Source organism: Tauraco erythrolophus, chromosome 5, assembly GCF_009769465.1.
Source record: "Tauraco erythrolophus isolate bTauEry1 chromosome 5, bTauEry1.pri, whole genome shotgun sequence".
Lineage (NCBI taxonomy): Eukaryota > Metazoa > Chordata > Aves > Musophagiformes > Musophagidae > Tauraco > Tauraco erythrolophus.
In genome coordinates this window covers 50,500,201-50,518,323 of record NC_141469.1, presented here as the reverse complement: position 1 = coordinate 50,518,323, position 18,123 = coordinate 50,500,201, and the positions used below count along the sequence as shown (strand labels likewise).

Below are 18,123 nucleotides of genomic sequence, written 5' to 3'. Positions count from 1 at the left end.
GCAAGCTGATGCAGACTTTTTGATACTTATAATTGAGAATGTTACCCCACCCTAAAATACCTGAGAACCTGTATCTCCTTCTGATTTCAGTCATAATTCTGAGTACTCAGCATCTTTGCAAATCAGATCATATTTGTAATCAGGTAACTAAGGTTGTCAGGGAACAGTGCAAGTCCTTGGCAGGAGATACTGTGAGAAATTTATATGGGTGGCAGCATGAAACTCCCACAGCTGTTGGGAACGAGACAAAAACATGTCATGTGAACAGCTTCATGTCCTGAGGAATGCTCTGGGAACAATGGAATATTTGGGAGAAAAAGTGCAGAAAAGTTCTAAAACCGTACTGAAGAAAAAGTAGTGATGTATGAGTTTGATAAGAAGTAAAGGTGGCTCCTATGGGTGCTTCTCAATGAAGTATTTGCAATTTTGGAAAGGAACTTTCAGCATAATAGGTGAGGGTTCAGTTGTCCTGAGCCTTACTTATGAAAACAGAAACGTGGCTAGAGCTATTGGCTTGGGAAAAAACCCAAACAAAACAGGTTTCTGTGACCAAATGCAGATTCGAAGGCTGATCTTCTGACCTGGGAAACTGGTTCTAATCTTCAGAGATCTCCATAGCAGTGATAATTCAGTGTAGCAACCAGGTGCAGACATTGACCAATTACATTATTGATGTTTTTTTTTTTTTGATGCTGATTTTGTCAAAAGCGTTTTTGCTTTGTTTCTTGTATATTAATGTGACCAAAGAGGGCTGGTAGGGAAATGAAATATTTTAGCATCATCAGTACTGAGATTTGGGATCATAGTTAATTTGAAATCATAGTTAATTTTTAGTCCTCCTTGTGCTCGGTAGCGTAGCCCTCCGGGGATCTCTGAGCTCACAATTTCTAAGACAGGTAATAATTATGTTTTTCTTAATTGCCAACAGAGAATTTGTATTATAGAGAGCAGAAGGATTGTTTTGAGTGGGAAAGGCTGTGATGGGAACTCTTATAGTTTTGTGTTAATACTGACTTTTAATTCTTTGAAAAATATTTATATTTGCAGTTTATGGTATTATCCTTCCTTCTAGAGTTACCTTTAAGATCACCAGTTTATTTTTAGAAGGACAATAAAACAGAATTGAGCAGCTTTAGTAATTAATGAATGCACTCAATACAATTACTAATTAAAAAAGATGTGTCTTCTTCCCAGGAATGCAGTGTGACAGATGACCAACAAAATGTATGTGTATACGTGCATCAGAGGAAGAGGAAAAACAAAAAGAGATTACTCATAATAATCACTCTTTCCAATCCTATTATAATCTTTTACTTATGCATCCTACCCTGATCTTATTTTGCAGTTCCATGTAAACCGCACACTAATTTTTTAGCTTAAGCAGAGATATACCTTGAAAAGAAAAGGATATTTTAAAGCAGTAAGAAACTACATCCAGCTGTGTGAAATGGCAGGAGTGTGGGTTACAAGAGCTTAGGTGGCCAAAGCAGGGAGTGAAACACAGTATCAGGACTAGACTGGAAGGCTAAGAGTGTCATTTTGTGCACTGTCACAGCAAATAATGACGTGTTTGGGAACAAAGCAAAAGGAGAGGCACTAAAGTGGATTCGTTTACATTTAATTTTATTTAAACTTTTGTAAGGTAATGTTGTGAGGAGGGCTGTGGCTTTTCGAGCTTCTCTGCGCAACGCCACGAAATGCACTCTTTTGTCCATGCCAAAGTTACATTGCCCGCAGAGAAAAATGTACAGACATTTCCCCAGTGAATTTTGAAATACTCTTAAGTAGTGAACAGGTGCATAAGTTAAGCCCTGTGAGGTGAAAAAGCTTTTAAAGCTTTTTTTTTTTAATAGGTTGAGGGGAAATTTCCTGCTGGTACAGAGATCTGCAGTGCTTACCTGGGGCTTGGGCTTGGTTTGTGTGTCGTTCCCCTCCCCACCTGCCCCCGACATATACACACTTGAGAAGATATTCCTAGTCACAGGTGCTTCAGCAGATGCTGCTCTTCCTTCAAGCCATGGCTTCAGCCCACAGCCATGCTGCTCTAGCCCGAGCTGCAGTTGAGGTCTGTGCCTGCAGCCTACTATGGCTTCAGAGCGTGGCTTGGGGTGATGCAGCGGGAAGAAAAAAGGTAGCAAAGGGAAAGTTAATGGAGGGGGAGGGAAAGGTTTCTGTCACAGCTTCTCCACAGCCTCTCCCACGCCTTTCGTTCCTGCACATGCATTAAGTCCTGCTGCGTGACGAAATGTCTGGTTGAATCCCTTCGCTTGCCCGCTTCCCAGCCCAGTGGCAGGAATGCTTGCACCCGCACTGGGCAGAGTGGCATGGTGGGATGGCAGCGAGCAGATGAGGGAGGAGGTCGGCTGTGCTTAAGCTGTCGTCCGTCGTGGCAAAGAACAGAGAGACTGCCTAGCACTTCCTGCCTGGCAGGGCTCTGGAAGCACACTTGCAAACCAAGTAACTGCAGGTGCGTTTGTTTTTCTGCACTCCTAAGTCTGTCCTATAGGTATCAATCATAGTGTAAAACTTGAAAGCAGCTTGACATTACTGAGCTACCAGAACTGGCAAAAGTGAATGATTTACATTGTTGATGGTCAACATGAAGTCTTTCTAAATAGAAGATGGAGGGCGTATACTTAGCAATTTCTGAAAAATGAGCTCTAATTCTCTGTTCTGAAATTGGCATCTTCTAAACAACCGTTTGCGTCTGAAAATTTTCATTAATGTAATTGGGGTGAATTTTCAAAATTACTTTTACCGATACATGTTCAATTTTGTACATCAAACATTTTTGCAAATGGCATTTATATATGCACAGGCCTTAGCAATTAAAACTTTAATAGATGTTAGGACTTTGCAGTGAAGAGCAGTTGTACACTGCGGTTTGCTTGGAGCACGTTTTGGACTTCTCACCCATAATGTCTGTGACGTAACTTGCTGTGTTCCTTATTTCATCCCAGTCAGGTACAGCTTTAGCTTCCTGGAAATGTGCCAGTGCAGCCCTCAGCTGAGCAAAGCTTGGACTTTCTTGTCTAATCATTAACTTCCGTAAACTTCCAGATGCTTAGGGTGAGCTCCAGCTTTCTGTATATTCCGGTAGATTCATTTGTAAGTAGAAGCTCTTTTTACTACAGAAATCTCCAGATCTGTGATCCGCTGAAGATGTCATAATGCTTTTTCTCTCCTCCTCGCAGGAACTGATATTCAATGGCTGAAAACAGAGGTGACAAGTGGCTGAAATGAATACGACTACTATCCTACAAGAGATTTTGATTAAAAGATCACAGCAGAAGAAGAGGACTTCTCCATTAAACTACAAAGAGAGGCTTTTTGTACTTACAAAGTCTATGCTAACATATTACGAAGGTCGAGCGGAGGTAGGAGACGCAGATTTATTCTGTAGACTGCCTTTTTTCCTTTTTGTTTTTATGTACTATTGGCTTTTTTCCTGCTGTGTATGATACTGTTGAGTGTGGGTGGGGGAAATGGGTATGGGTGGCAGTGAACATGAGCTGCCATTTCTCTTTTCTCTTATTTATAATGCGGATTTAGATACAGAGATTTAGATAACTTATCTGGTAGTCAATGTGAACTGGTTCTTAATCAGAGTACATAAGCAGGATGCCAGGAATAAGATAAAACAGCTTTTATAGCTGGTCTCAAAGCTGGATTTCTTTCTGTCTCCAGAGAGATGAAAGATTACTGCTCTCACAGAGCAGGGCGAAGGTAGAAAAACCTCCTAATTGCCTGTGGCCATGTTTGCTGTGAAGGCCATTACTTTGACATCTGGAAATGAACTGAATTCAAACAGGAGAAGGAGCATTTGATAGGTGTAGTGCATTGCAGACCAAGTCTGCTACAGATGAGATCCATTAGAGTGGATCATTAGGACTGAAATGAAGCTGGAAGCAGTTTATTTTTGGCAGCACTAACAGCTCATTGTTGTTACCACTTTATGTAAATTCAGTTATACTAGAAGTCAATAGTGTACACCAGGCAAATCCTTAGACCAGCATTTTTCAAAAGAGCTCCAGACTCGATTTCATCAGGATCACCTGCCCCTGGAGTGCCCTGTCATATCGTTCAGTGCTGGGGGGCTAAATTTTTCACTTAACTGAGGCTACTTTACAGATTTGTCACAATTGCTGAAGATGATTAAAATGGCTGCAGTATCCACCTTGGAATATGAATTTCTGTATTTTTACTGACTGTGGAGTTAAAAATATGTACTTATTTTAGAATGCTTTTTTTTTTTTTAAACAAAAAGAATACTCCCCCCCGCCCCAGGGGTAAATAAGCAGGGGTTTAAAACGCCCTATGAAACGTCTTGCATGCTTATCTTGTGCTAGCTTACATTCAGGTCAAATAGAAATGTAACTAACAGGTTTTGCAGGTCTAACTGTCACCATTTAAAAAGTTACCACTTCCAGCTTTACCTTTCACCTGCAGGTTAGTGTCCTCCAGCTAAAATACCCTCCAGGAGACTGACTGGTGGATCTGTCTGAGAGTTTAAACTATTGGTTTTATTTGCAGTGAAATGGAGCAGGGCTGCCCTTAGTGCCATGAGGTGTGGAGGCAGTAACTCCTTAAAATGTTCCAACCTGAGATAAGGACTGTTGCGGTGAAAATATACATTACACCTACACTAGCCCAGCAGTTTGCTGCTGAGAGAGACATTTTTTCCTCCCTGTCCTAACCTCCCTGGTTCACTAGAATTGGTCCTGTTGCTTCTTGGAATCCATACTGCTGTGGAAAAAAACTTGCTAATCAGCAGAAAGGTATTTGATGGGGTTTTGTTTTTGCTGGGTTAGCAAAGCTGCCTTACCTCGTTGCAGGATCTAACAAGTGCCAGAGGCGGTGCCAGGTGGTGGAGGAGGACAGGATGCTCTGGCTGTTGACATCAGCAGGTTGCTAGACTGGCTCAGCCATAACACACAGCTTTCCAACCTCAAAACCTTTTCATGTTCACTGCTCCTCCCGCTTTAGATTCTTTTAAACATTAATCAGCATTTTATTTTATTTTATTAACAATATTGCCTGAAAATAATGAGCTCTGACCATAAAGGGGCACACTGAATATTTTTGTCAGCAATATTTGGTCTCTCTTTAAAAAAAAATAAAAATACCGTGTGACTAACATCTCTGTGTCACAGTGGTAGTTATTCCTTTGTGTCACTGGGTGACTGAAATGGAAAAAGTTTGGGGGTTTTATCAGTTGTTTGTTTTTTTTTAAGCCAATGATGGTGACTGTAAATTTGTATTTACGATAAGACAGTTGTGTATTCTGGTCGAAGAAATGTATATAAAAAGAAAAAATATTGTTAGAGCTTAAAATAATTCTGACACCTCTGAATAGTTGGAGATTTATTGATGAAATAAATGTGACTACTGTATATGCTGGTTTAATTTAAAGATATGACAGATGAAAGGATAGGTATGGACTGATCTTATTTCAGGCTTGACAATATTCAGTGTCCATATTGGTAAAATAAGCATGGAAATCCCAAGACAAGAGGATCCAACACCCTCATTTCAATCACATAACAGCAGTGGTAGCAGTCTGCCAAGGGTGGCCGAGTTCTTCTTCTCTAGGCAAGGGTGGTTTTTGGCCGAATGGAAGTCTTTTCTTGTTTTTTCATTTTAACTTCTGTGGCAATTCAGTAGAGAGAGCTGAAGAAGAACTCGGGGTTTGTGGTCATGTGAATAATCATACCACTTCTTTTTAAAAACAAGTTTTAATTTAATCTCGTTAACCAGATTAGTCAATACTTAAAGTGTGGGCAAGGCAGGATTGTAAATAAGGTGACAGAATTAGATATTTGGTATGTCTGGTGACAGAAGTGGAACACTTATGGCAACAGAAAGCAGCCAACCATAGAAAATGTTGTTCTTGTGAATACTTTTCTTTTAATTTAATTGACCCTGTTGAATGCAGCTGGTGGTGGGAGATCACTTGCTCTTTGGCCTGAAACTGCACATTATAGAAGCACTCTATTCTATTTTTTTCTGTCCTATGTCTTGACAAAGTGCGATATACCTACTTGGAGCAATAAACGATTATCTCATAAGCGTGACTACTAGCAGCAGGATAAAATCTTGTTTAAACTTGCTTGTAACCTATTTAAATCTTCTTATACGTGCTTTCAAGCAGCTCAGGCACCCTGTCATGGTAAAAGTGCCCACAGTGAAGCTGGAGCTGCACTGCTGCCATGAGAAGGAATGTAGCTTCTGCACTTAGAAATATTGCTGGACTGTAGGTCATGGAGGAGGTGTATGAACTATCAATGAAGCAGAACTACAGAATTAGTAAAAAGGCTAAATTTCAAGACTGATTTCAAAGCACAGAAACCTGGGGAAGGAGAGTCCTGGTTTAGATCACCTGTGCAAAGCTCTACAATTACGAGTAATACCATGGAAAACTTATTTTGTGTAGGAAGCCAATAGGACCTTGGCTTTTATGGCTTTACTTCTTCTGGGCATTATGCTGTTTGGTAAAAAAAAGTGAGATGTGTCACCTTAAGGTTGGTTGAAAAGATGGACATTAAAAAGCTTCAAAGCAATAAAGATACATCAGGAACTGACTGGCCTTAAGCATCACAGAGGCGAATTTTTAAAGTCAGAAGAAAAAAATATTCTGTTTAAGCTGGAGATGGCTTCTGGTTTTGGCTTTTTATGGCATAAATTTTCTGAATTAGTAAGTGTAAATGTTGGGGAAATGCCATTATTGCACTCCTGTACAATATTTTGCTAACAATAATTACAAGCATATAACAAAGGCTGAGTTAATGTTTTAAGTTTCATGAAGCTTTTAAGGGGTTTTTCAGCTGTCATTGTTGGAAAGAGTATTTGCTGTCTTTTTTTTTTTTCCCCTTAATGTTGCAAAAGTGGCTAATGAGATCTGAACACAATGGATTCGTTTGTAATGAAGGTAAAAATTAATCATGGTAAGAAATAACTGAATCAACCTCCAAGCACAGAGCAATGGTCGTGGATGTATGAAAGTAAGGAAGAAGTAAAATATGTTCCTATTCTGGTTATGGAGATGTACTATAAAACCAAATATGCTACAGTCAGAAAGACTTAAGATCATAGAATCATAGAATCATAGAATGGTTAGGGCTGGAAGGGACCTTCAAAGGTCATCTAGTCCAACCCCCCTGCAAGGAACAGGGACATCTCCAACTAGATCAGGTTGCTCAGGGCCTCATCCAACCTGGCCTTGAACGTCTCCAGGGATGGAGCATCCACCACCTCTCTGGGCAACCTGTTCCAGTGTTCTACAACTCTCATGGTAAAAAATTTTTTCCTAATATCCAACCTGAATCTACCTCCCTCTATTTTAAAACCATTACCCCTTGTCCTATCGCAACTGGCCCTCCTGAACAGCCTCTCCCCATCTTTCTTGTAGGCCCCCTTGAGGCACTGGAAGACCGCTATAAGGTCACCCCGGAGCCTCCTCTTCTCCAGGCTGAACAGCCCCAACTTTTTCAGCCTGTCCTCGTAGGAAAGGTGCTCCAGCCCTCTTATCCTCTTCGTGGCCCTACGCATTGTAGACTTACTGAGCCAGCTTTATATAGAATTACGTAGACAGTAGTAGCTATAGCAGTTTGGAAGTGGGAGGTAGTAGGATTTATAGCACAAGCTGGTCCTTGCTCTGTGCTATGCTTATTGGTGATAACGGGATTCAGTGATTGCAGTGTAACTTCTCCAGGTAATGTATAGCAAAGGCATGTAGTGTTCTAGTGAAGAAACACTGATGTGCAATATCTTATTAGGAAATCTCTTTCCAATTTTGTGTAGTTTGAAAGCTCAACATACTACTTCAAGCGTGCTTCTGTTTATTTTCCTGAACTATTTATTTCTAAGAAATAAAAAAATACTAATCTGTAGGAAGTTAATAAGCAAGGTTAAGCAATTTTGAAATAAACCTGCTTGTCTGAAAATCAAATATTAAATGCAGTATTAAAAAAAAATGGGTATTTTTTTTATTTTATTTTTGATCAGCAAAGTTTAGCTAAAGTTTTTAGTATGACTTTTTCCAGATTGCTAATTTCATTTTGAAGGGAGTGCAGGTTTGAAATCCAAGAAGGTATTTGTGGAAACAACTTCACATATGCATGGCCTGAGGTACACTTGGCCATTTTCTGTCAAAAGTGGCATCATATCTTGCGTATTCAGTTTGAAGTGCTCTGGAGTTTATTTTCAAAGATGTGGCGCATTCACACTTTCAGCGGACTCTGGAAAATCAAGTCTGGTTATCTAGAAGTCTGCCTTATCACTATAACTAGAAATACTTTAGTAAGAATCAGTTGAACAGTTGCAATCGAAAGGATTACTCAGTTTACAGCTCTACCAGTGTGCCTGGTGGCTGGTGTCCCACAGTGTAAGTGCTCCACGCTCTCCTTTGCGGAGTGGCTTAGCTGTTGCAAAGAACAGCATCTTTTATTCCTTTTGAGTTAGCCAACAGGACAGACTGTATAGAAATAGCATTCAACCTACTGTGTCCATCAGGCTGGTCCACCAAGTACACTCGATTTATCCTCTTTCACTTTGTGTGGCAATAAGTCGTGTTGTAGTGAATTCTTTCTCAATGAATGGTCAGAAGAAGTCTCTGAATGGTGAGAAGACACTAGGGCAGTCCAATGGCTGTCACTGGAGCGGGCCTACTGCCGCATTACCAAATAGCCATGACAGCAGGTAACATGTATTTCACACAAGTTTTAGTTAGCTTCTGCTGACAGCGCTGCTCATGTGAGCCAAAAGTGCCGCTAGACTAGAGGTTTTTGCCCTAGATGGCATTTTAGGCAAGGGAAATTCTTTGAGATGAAGGCGAGATAATAAATGTAGGTGTTAAAGTGCTTCTTGTCACTGGAGCTCTTGAAAGGAGCTGGTTTGCGCAAGTGAGATGTCCTGCTAGTTTGTTGGTTTGAAAAATTTCCTATTGATGTTTCTCATGAGTGCAGTGCTTCCGCAAAGCTGGCACAGATCTGGTCATCGTTTTGTAAATTGTTATCAAGGTGTGGACTGTTTGTATCCCAAAACCTATTGGAGCAGTGGAGTGTTCACTTTCACCATGGTATGTTTCTCATTCTCAACTTGCTTAGCACAACACTCTTTAGCTGGTAAGCGTGACGGCGTGTGTGGTTTGGTTACTGTCCTCCATCCCACACACGGCACAGCATGTTGTGGGCTGGAAAGGTTAACGCGAGCAGCTTGTGCTGACCTTGAGTACGAAGCTGGTAAATATGAGCTCATGAGCATGAAGCTGCTTTAAGCCTTAATATCCTTACTGTTTGCTCGTGTTCGCCTCATGGATTACAGTTTACAGCCATAAACAGTTTACATCGGATTTTGTTTTCAAAAAGTATAGGTCAAATTGTGGACCCTGTGATTACCTGTGATTGTGTGTGTCTGGGTGAGTGAGGGTCTGCAGTGTTAGAGGGAGGACAAAACGAGGGACAGTCTGTGCTGTCATACCCGTTAGCTCCGGAGGGGCTGAACAGATGACACTGGGGCAGGCACAGCACTTTCCTATTTATTAGCATGCAGAAAACGTTTGCTTCTACAAAGAAAGCAAATAATAGCCCTAGAGGGAAAACGTTTAAAAGCCTTATAAATAAGGATGCTTCTACGGAGTCAAGTGGAAGGCAGCTTTCTGATGAGCAGGTCTTGGGAGGTGCAGAGTGCTCTTAACTTCACTGGCAGTAGTGGTATTTGCCATCAGGATCAGACTTGTGTGAAAACTGTCTGGCATAAACGGAAGAACTCTTACAATTAACAAAAAACAACCGGGATTTAAGTGAAGAAAACAGAATAAAAACTTGAACGTTCTTGGAGGTTGCTAATTTTGAAAGTCTCTTCCTAAGGAAAAAAGGTAGTTCTGCAAGAGTTGTATTTGGTTCTTGTAATTTGCATAGAGAAGAGACAGAAGCTACTGAAATTACCGCAGTGATATTTTAAGGAAGGAAAAATAACTTTAAAAGCTTCAGGCCTACTCTAAAGCTACAGGTTTCAGGGTAAAATTGTGTATCTTCATTGCAACACTAATCTTGTGCAAATACTTCCTTTAGAGCATAAGATCATTATAGAGTTCCAAAAAGCTATGCTAGTTACTTTTCTTATTTTTTTTTTTAACAGAAGATTAATGTGTATCTATTATTGTTGCTTATTCCTATGGTGTTTATCTTTTATTATTTTTAGCTTATTTAATTACCCTGATTTATATGGCTTCCTTAGTTATTACATAGGTGATATAATTATTTGTTTAAAGGAAAGCACAATTCAGTGTTAAAATGCTTCTGATCATTTAACTGCTTACTCTTGTTTTCTGATGTTAGATAAATAGGTTCTGAAGTAAGAAGATTAGCAGAACCTTATTTTATTCCAAGTCATAGGTAGTAATGATAGAGCTTTCTTAAAATATTTGCAAGCTTGAACATTAACTTTATTCCAGCTAGACCTGGACAAGGACTGTGAGTTGGCTGCTGTTTCTCCTCTAAGAAACAGAAGTGGATATACCCTTCTTGCGTGAATCGCGGAGAAGTCTTTAGCTGTACTTACTGGGGACATGCCTTCAGAACTGTATCTGAGAGACTGTGGCTTTAGATCACTTCAGCTCTTACTGTTCAGCAATTTTTCATGCAATTAAACACAGTTTTTTCCAAGTGTCAGAAAAAGAATAAATAAAATTTTTTGAAGTGTAGTCAGGATAGGTAGATTGTTTAAAACATACACACGTGCTTTTATATATATAATATATACATAAAAAATTAAAGATATAATGATTAACTTTTACCAGTGATTTGCAGCATAAATTATATTGCTGAGCAAGTACAATGATATATTTACAAGTTACTCCACCTGGAATGATGCCTGTCACATCCATCTGGGTAGAGATTATTGTGTTTGTACCTCTTGTGAAAAACCAAAGAGTAAAAGTACATGATGGAATAGAGGGCTTTTCAATCTTCTTCACAAGACCTATATTTAAATGCTAAATCAGAATATGAGCAGCCACCTTTTCTAATTGTAGAATACTTCTATAATGATTACAGCCATTGCTTCTACAGATTAGCAGCATTAGGCAAGCAGTTAAACTTGTTTTCTGTGCACTTGCTAGACAGAGAATTAACAAGTGCCTTGGTAATCTGTAGACGACTGACCAATGGATAATCTTCAGGTTATATTTTGTCAAACAAATTTACAGACATCTTTGTTGATATAGCAATACCTGCATTGTTATTCCTGTGGCAATAACTGCATTGCTATTCCTGTATACAGATGTCTCTGCTCAGCTAGAGTAATGGGATTGTGAGATATCCATCTCTGATGAGAAAGATGAGTGAAGGAAGCTGAGTCTTGCTGCAAGTAAATACATACACATGTTAAAATTGTGTAAGCTCTGTTATATTTATATTGATTTAGTTATTTTGTGATAGCTACTAGTCACCCACAACAGCACTGAACACTTAGAGCAAAAACCCAGTCCTTCTGAGGAGCTGCTTATCGAAGCATAAGATGTGCCAATAAGTGAGTAGAGACCAGGGGCAAAGCATAGATGAGATGTTACAGTAACCAGGAAAAGTTGTACTGCAAATTAGTTGCCTATATCTCTATTGTATGATAGCCTGGGGAAGAGGAGGGTTGAGCTGGGTCTGTGCTAGCCACCACTCAGAGCAAATATAGTAAGGACTCAATTTTCTTTTAGGTAGATCAAACAGTAGGAATTAATTGTCCGAAATACAGCTGCACATAAAGCCTGTCAGCATTTTGAGCTATCAGGGTGATGGAAGACTGTTTTTCTGCAGCAAAGGCCCCAGACACCTCACAAGAGGAGCAAAAAGTAGTCAGGAGGAAAGCAGCAGAGGGAATCTGAGAAGAAAAATCTCACAGAGAGAGTCTGGATAGAAGGTCTGCTGGAAAGCAGTAGATCTCTTGCCATTGGGAGCCATAAAGCTCCATTCTTCCTGATTTGTTTGTTTTCGTTCTCCCCCTCCCCCTAGATTCAGGAAAATAATTTTTTTAAATATTTTTTTTGCTCATAGGTGTAACTACTGTATTGGTGATGATCTAGAAGACCCCTTGGCTGAAAACCCAAGACAAGACAGATAACAGTAGGCACAGCTGAGGAAATTTTAAGCAGGAGCAAGTGAAAGCTGTTCAAATTGGAGAAATAACTTGGAGCTATTCATGTGAATGGAGACAGCTTAACAGATGCATGGGAATGCTCATTTGAAAAGAGCAAGTCATAAAGAAACTGAAGTTCTAAAAGAAGTTGGTTGTATTGCAGTAATAATTCTTTTGGTAGATGTTATAGAGAACAGGGAAAAGTCTAATATAAAATGAGGATCTGCAGTAATTATCTTTGTAGAAGAATTTTGATGTTTATGAGATGGAACAAATCAGGCATAGCTGAAGTTGAAAAGTGTAGATTGTAGTTGTTGAGACACTGACAAGGCATGGATGAGAATATTTACCTTGTGACTAGACAGGAGTGGATGATTCTAAATGGTGCTAAGAAGGAAGAACTGGAAGATAAATAAGATTGTGGAAGGCTAAAGAAGGCCTAGTTTTAAAAGAGCGCAGAGGAGAAGCTAAGAAACTGTAAGCTATGAAGATAATTTCCAGAAAAGTTCTAGAAAAAAACAGACTTGTTGAAAGCACCTGGAAGATACCAAAATTTCACATCAGCCAACAAAGAACCAAAAAAAACCCCAAACCCCTTAGACTTATCTATGTTCTTTCAGCCACAGGGTAACAAGTCTCGTGGGCAGCAGAGAAGAGTAGATATCCTGTGTTTTCATTCCGCTACGGGTTTTTTGACTCTGCTGTGTGAGATATTTTCAGATGTTAGCATTAGAAATGACCTATATAAACCTTTTGTAAATCTGATTGCAGAACTCATGGGAAACTGGTACAGCATTCAATAGGCATCGGTGGCTTGTTTTCAGGTTGAAAGACTGTCTCAAATGGTGTCCTGTCTTGCATTTCTGTATTTTTCACTAGCAATATTGTTGCTGAAATAGAAGCTTGTTGAGTTCTCAGGTGACATAAAACTTGAAGGAGTTACAAGCATTTTGGAAAACAAGCCTAGAAGTTCAAGTGGTATATTGGGATTAGGTATGTGGTGGGTGGGTTTGTTTGTTTGTTTGTTTTCTTTTCTAGAATGAGATTCAGTGTGGACAAGTGCAAAAGGTGAAAGTTTAGACAGGAATGCTGAAATGTTCAAATATGGAATGAGAATGAGTAGCTAAGTGTCAGGCCATCCCCAGCACGACCTGGGTGTCAGGACAGTGAATCATAAGCTGGATATGTGTCAATGATACCTTGTTGCCAAAAAGGCAAATGTTACATTAAGATGAATAAACATGACTCTGAATCCTTACAATCTGATGATAAGGCATCAGCTGCAGTGCTGTGTTGGGTTTGGGGCAATAAGTTTCAAGGAAGACGTGGACTTGCCTGCGAGATTCAGGGCAGGAACAGCAGAAAGGATGAGGTTCTTGAAAGCCTGGACTGTGGTGAAGGGTTGTTGAAGCAGCAAGTGTTTAAAGTGGAGAGATGGACTGGTGATGGACAGAAAACTTCAAAGACAAAAAAACCCCTCAGCTCTGTAGTTGTGCATCATCTGAACTTTGAGAGAGTAGGTAAAGAAGCTGGTGCCTTGGCTAGGTGACCTCTTGAGTCCTGTCCTGGGGCTCTGGTTGCTCACCTATGATGCCCACGGACTCGGACTTTCCTCCCTTCCTGGCTCAAGGTGTCTGAGTCTAGTGCTCAGGCAGCATGAAGGCTGTGTTAGAGGGGTGGCTGAAGGAAAGGTGTCGTCACCCTAAGGATAGAGCAGTGGCCCTGAGAGAGGAGTAAACAGGGCAGAAATGCTGCAACTGGTCTGGCTTGACTTAGAGCTCTGCGAGGACTTCACAGAAAACTGGGAACAGAAGATTTGTCTAAAAGAACTTGAAGATATGTGCTAGTTCATTTGAAAGCTGAAAGGTTGTAGGTGATTTAGGGCCTGATATGGGTGGAGGCTTGGCTGATTTATTTTGTGTCCTTTACTTTTATTTATATTGCTGCCTTACATGATTGCAGGAATATATCGTAACTGTGATTGCATACATTTGACTGACTGCCTCTCAATTGCAGAAGAATAAATTACAGATAATGCGTTGTAGTCACAGTTAGGAAGTTGCATTAGTGCTACTATGGACAATTTCATTTTGTGCTTTTAGGTCTCGTCAGTGCTGGTGGTTGGTATCTGCTGAGCAGCCAGGTCATTCTCGGTTTCCCATTTTGCAGGACAGAGTTTAAGACTTTCTCATTTATGTTTGTACTTTTTTTTCCCCTTGAAATTCTTCTCAAGAGTCACATCTTGGATCAGGTCAGACTAGATCAGAATAATCACCTCTCACTTTTTATCTCAGTTCTAGCCATTTTGGAAAGGTAAATAGAAATACTTGAAACTTGCTTTTCTTAGAATAATCATTAAGAAAATGAATTGAAAGGAGGCAGGGCAGTCTTCAACATATCTGACACGGAAAATAAGGTGATGGAAAATGTGGCCATCTAATATCTAGCTACAGTAATTATATTTACATAATCAGTAATTGCTTGAGTGAAAATGCCTCTCAAGAGGAAACTGCAGCAGTATCCAGAGCTTCTTATCACTAAATGACAATGATATTTAAAAAAAAAAAAACGTACAAAAACACCCTTACATTTGGCTTTGGAGCGTATTCTCCCAGAGGAGTTCTCTACAGGGGATGTTGGGTTAGCCAGGCTTTTCTGAGGTTTTGTAAAGCTGCAGAGCAGCTCTATAGAATGAGATGTCAGTAATGCTGAGACCTTCTATACTTGTGAAAACACAAGTTCGATGGATCACATGCTGATGACCTCAAGATTTCCTACATGGGTATAAGCATAGGAGAAAGAAATGATATGAACAGCAGAGAGAGAGCATGAGCAAGACAAAATCTAGCTGTTTTTTAACAGCCGGGCTGACTTCTGTGTTTTTTTATTGAGTTTTTTTTTCCAAATGGAATGTTCTTTGTGTTGTTTAACCCACTTTTCTGAGGATAAGCAGGACAATGTCTTCATCAGCAAAGAGGACATACACTGAAGAAATGTTTTATCTGATAGTGGGACTATGGACTTCTTAAGCTGTAAAGCTACTATATTCAGCAGAGGAATAATTCCAAGTGTACAGAGGATGAGCTGTTTGATTGCATAGTTATCTAACACTTGCATACTTCTTGTCTTCCTGTATTCTAAGATTATTTTTTGAAAGGAATTGTGTAATCAGGTATTTGTCCCGTATCTGACAGTATAGGTCTAGTGTTATAACTTCTTGATGTTTCTGTCTTGTATGTTAAATAATAGGAATAGCTTATTCTTTTCACATTGCATGGAAACAATACTTATTGCCTTATTGTCTCTTTGTAACAGAGCTTACTTGTAGGAAAGAACGGTTGTGGGTGGATTTCTCATGACTGGCTCATGCCTGCACCTCTACTTCCCACCTATTTGAGGGCTTGATCTCTCCGCTGATTCTGCATTTCATTTCTGCCGTACCCCTGGGTCTAAAGCAATCTGTTTAGCTTATGCAATAAATGCAACACAGTGATGTTGTGCAAAATGTCCTATTATAAAGGGAAATAATTTAGTAGGGAAGAGAGAGGAATTGCTGTGGTCTTTTTAGTGTTTTTCTTGAGTCGTTCCTTCCCACTCCTGTGCCATATGGTTTAACACTGAGAAATGCTGAACTAAAACACAGCTGCATACTTGACAATTTGAAGGCTGCTGGCCATTAATAACTGTTGTGCTTCTGCTGCAATCTGAAATATGTCTGGAACAGTACATTTCTGTTTAATTTCACATATATAAGTCCAATCCAAGGTTGCATACTTGGTGCAAATTATTTTTCAGCATAACATGATATAGCTTTGTAGTACAGCTCACGCTAATGTTCATAATTTTCCTTTTTTTTTTTTCAATGGTTCATTAAAATGCCTATTTCTTTTTTTTTTTTTTTTTTTTTCTTCTCCCCCCCAGTTTTAAAAAGCTGCTTGTTTGGGCTTCTTTTTTTGGGGAGGAAGGTTGTTTTTTCTGGTGTTAAATGACAGTTACAGCTTTATCTGAACTTAGTTCCTGTCATTCTTCCTGGTGCTGACCATGACGTGCACGAATTCTTCATGTATGTTTTCTTTGTCTGTTTTCTTCACTAAAATATATATAAGAGACAGAGTGCTAAATGTGTTTTAAATGTTGATGAAACTTCCATGTTTTCTATGGGTAGTAACTACTGTGTTTCTAGAGCAGAGGAATCATGACAGCTATATTTGAAGTTGCTCTTAGCTTCTGTTTTTAAGGCTCTGTTTTCAGCTGCTTATGATTGTGCCAGACTTCTGCTATTTGGGCTGAAATTTCCATCCTCAGGAGAGAGGAGGGCAGCTGAGTAAGGATTGGAGTATTTCAGATAATTCAGTACTTACTAATTATTTCCGTGTTGTGTGAGCAGTGTCCATTTTCATAAGCTGTACTCTGGACGGGATGTGTTGGATGTGCTTGGCAAGTCAAAATTTTTGACGTGGATTAATTCAGGGCCAGCCATGAGCTGCTGCCATTTTTGTTTTGTTTCGGATGACAGTAGAAACTTCCTCTCGTGTTAAAGACTCGGCTCTCCCAAAAGTGAGAGGTGGCTCTATACAGTCTCTGTAGATTCATCATCATTTTGCTCTCAGAATTGCATCGTTCAGGTGTTTCCCTTTGCCACATAGTAGAGCATGTTGTAAATTTCTGTGCTTTCATTTTTAGCCTCTTCTGCTTCAGGTAAAGGAAAATGGTTTTGACCAATTCCTTCAGAAGCAGCCATCTTGAAGTCTGTTTGTGTGCACACTTAGCAGTTACTATCTATTGCTTTTACATGTAGACTAAATCCCAGTACACGCTACCTCCCTTATCAGCTGTTCTTCCAAGGAGCTTCCTCTCTGGAGTGTTGAACTACACCATATTTCCATGGGTTGTTACTTTGGGCAGCACCTGCTGAGCACCACGGGCTCTCCTTGCCTTCTTAAAAATCTTCGTAATTAGCAATTTCAGTGAGCCAAGTCTTCTCAGATGTCGGTGCTTTTGGCCTTGCTTCTTGTGGGCTTCTGCTAGCCTTGGTCAAAGAAGCTCCTTCATCACAGTCCCCAGCTTGGTGCAGGAATGGGTTTCATCCCCCTCTTCTGCTTCCTGTCTCAGTGTGAACTTGTGATGCCTGAGCAGCATCCCAGTTTCTCTGGAAACGTGGTGAAACACAGCAGTAGCCACAAAATGGTGGGAGCACTTCAGCAACAGAGTGAGGAAGCAGATGAGATGATCCATTAGCACCTATTTCCTTCACCAGTTTTAATTGTAATTTAAAATCAGTGAGGGGAAAGCCTTAGAATCATAGAATGGTTAGGGTTGGAAGCGACATCAAAGATCATCTAGTTCCAACCCCCCTGCCATGGGCAGAGAAATCCTCCACTACACCAGGTTGCCCAAAGCCTCATCCAACCTGGCCTTGAACACCTTCAGGGATGGGGCATCCACAACTTCTCTGGGCAACCTGTTCCACTGCCTCACCACCCTCGAGTGAAAAATTTCTTCCTTATATCTAATCTAAATCTGCCCTCTTTCAGTTTAAAGCCATTGCCCCTTGTCCTATCACTACATGCCCTTGGAAAAAGTCCCTCTCCAGCTTTCCTGTAGGCCCCCTTTAGGTGCTGGAAAGCTGCAATAAGATCACCCCAGAGCCTTCTCTTCTCCAGGCTGAACAGCCCCAGCTCTCTCAGCCTGTCTTTGTAGCAGAGGTGTTCCAGCCCTCGGATCATCTTTGTGGCCCTCCTCTGGACCCGCTCCAGCAGCTTCATTTCCTTCTTGTGTTGGGGACTCCAGAGTTGAATGCAGTGGTCCAGGTGGGGTCTCACGAGAGCAGAGTAGAGGGGCAGAATCACCTCCCTCGACCTGCTGGCCACGTTGCTTTTGATGCAGCCCAGGAATACGGTTGGCTTTCTGGGCTTCCAGCACACGTTGCCGGCTCATGTTGAGCTTCTCATCCACCAGCACTCCCGAGTCCTTCTCCTCAGGGCTGCTCTCAATCCA

General features: G+C 40.4%; 1 protein-coding gene across 1 annotated transcript in view; it reads left to right on the top strand.

The window, feature by feature from the left end:
• The first annotated feature begins 3,203 nt into the window (after positions 1-3,203).
• The window catches only part of TEC (tec protein tyrosine kinase), a 32,079-nt gene continuing 17,159 nt past the window's right edge, over positions 3,204-18,123 (top strand). Inside the window, exon 1 of the mRNA XM_086612591.1 lies at positions 3,204-3,377. Within this exon, the coding sequence (XP_086468717.1) occupies positions 3,240-3,377 (138 nt within the window). The 5' untranslated portion in view covers positions 3,204-3,239. The remainder of the gene's footprint in view (positions 3,378-18,123) is intronic.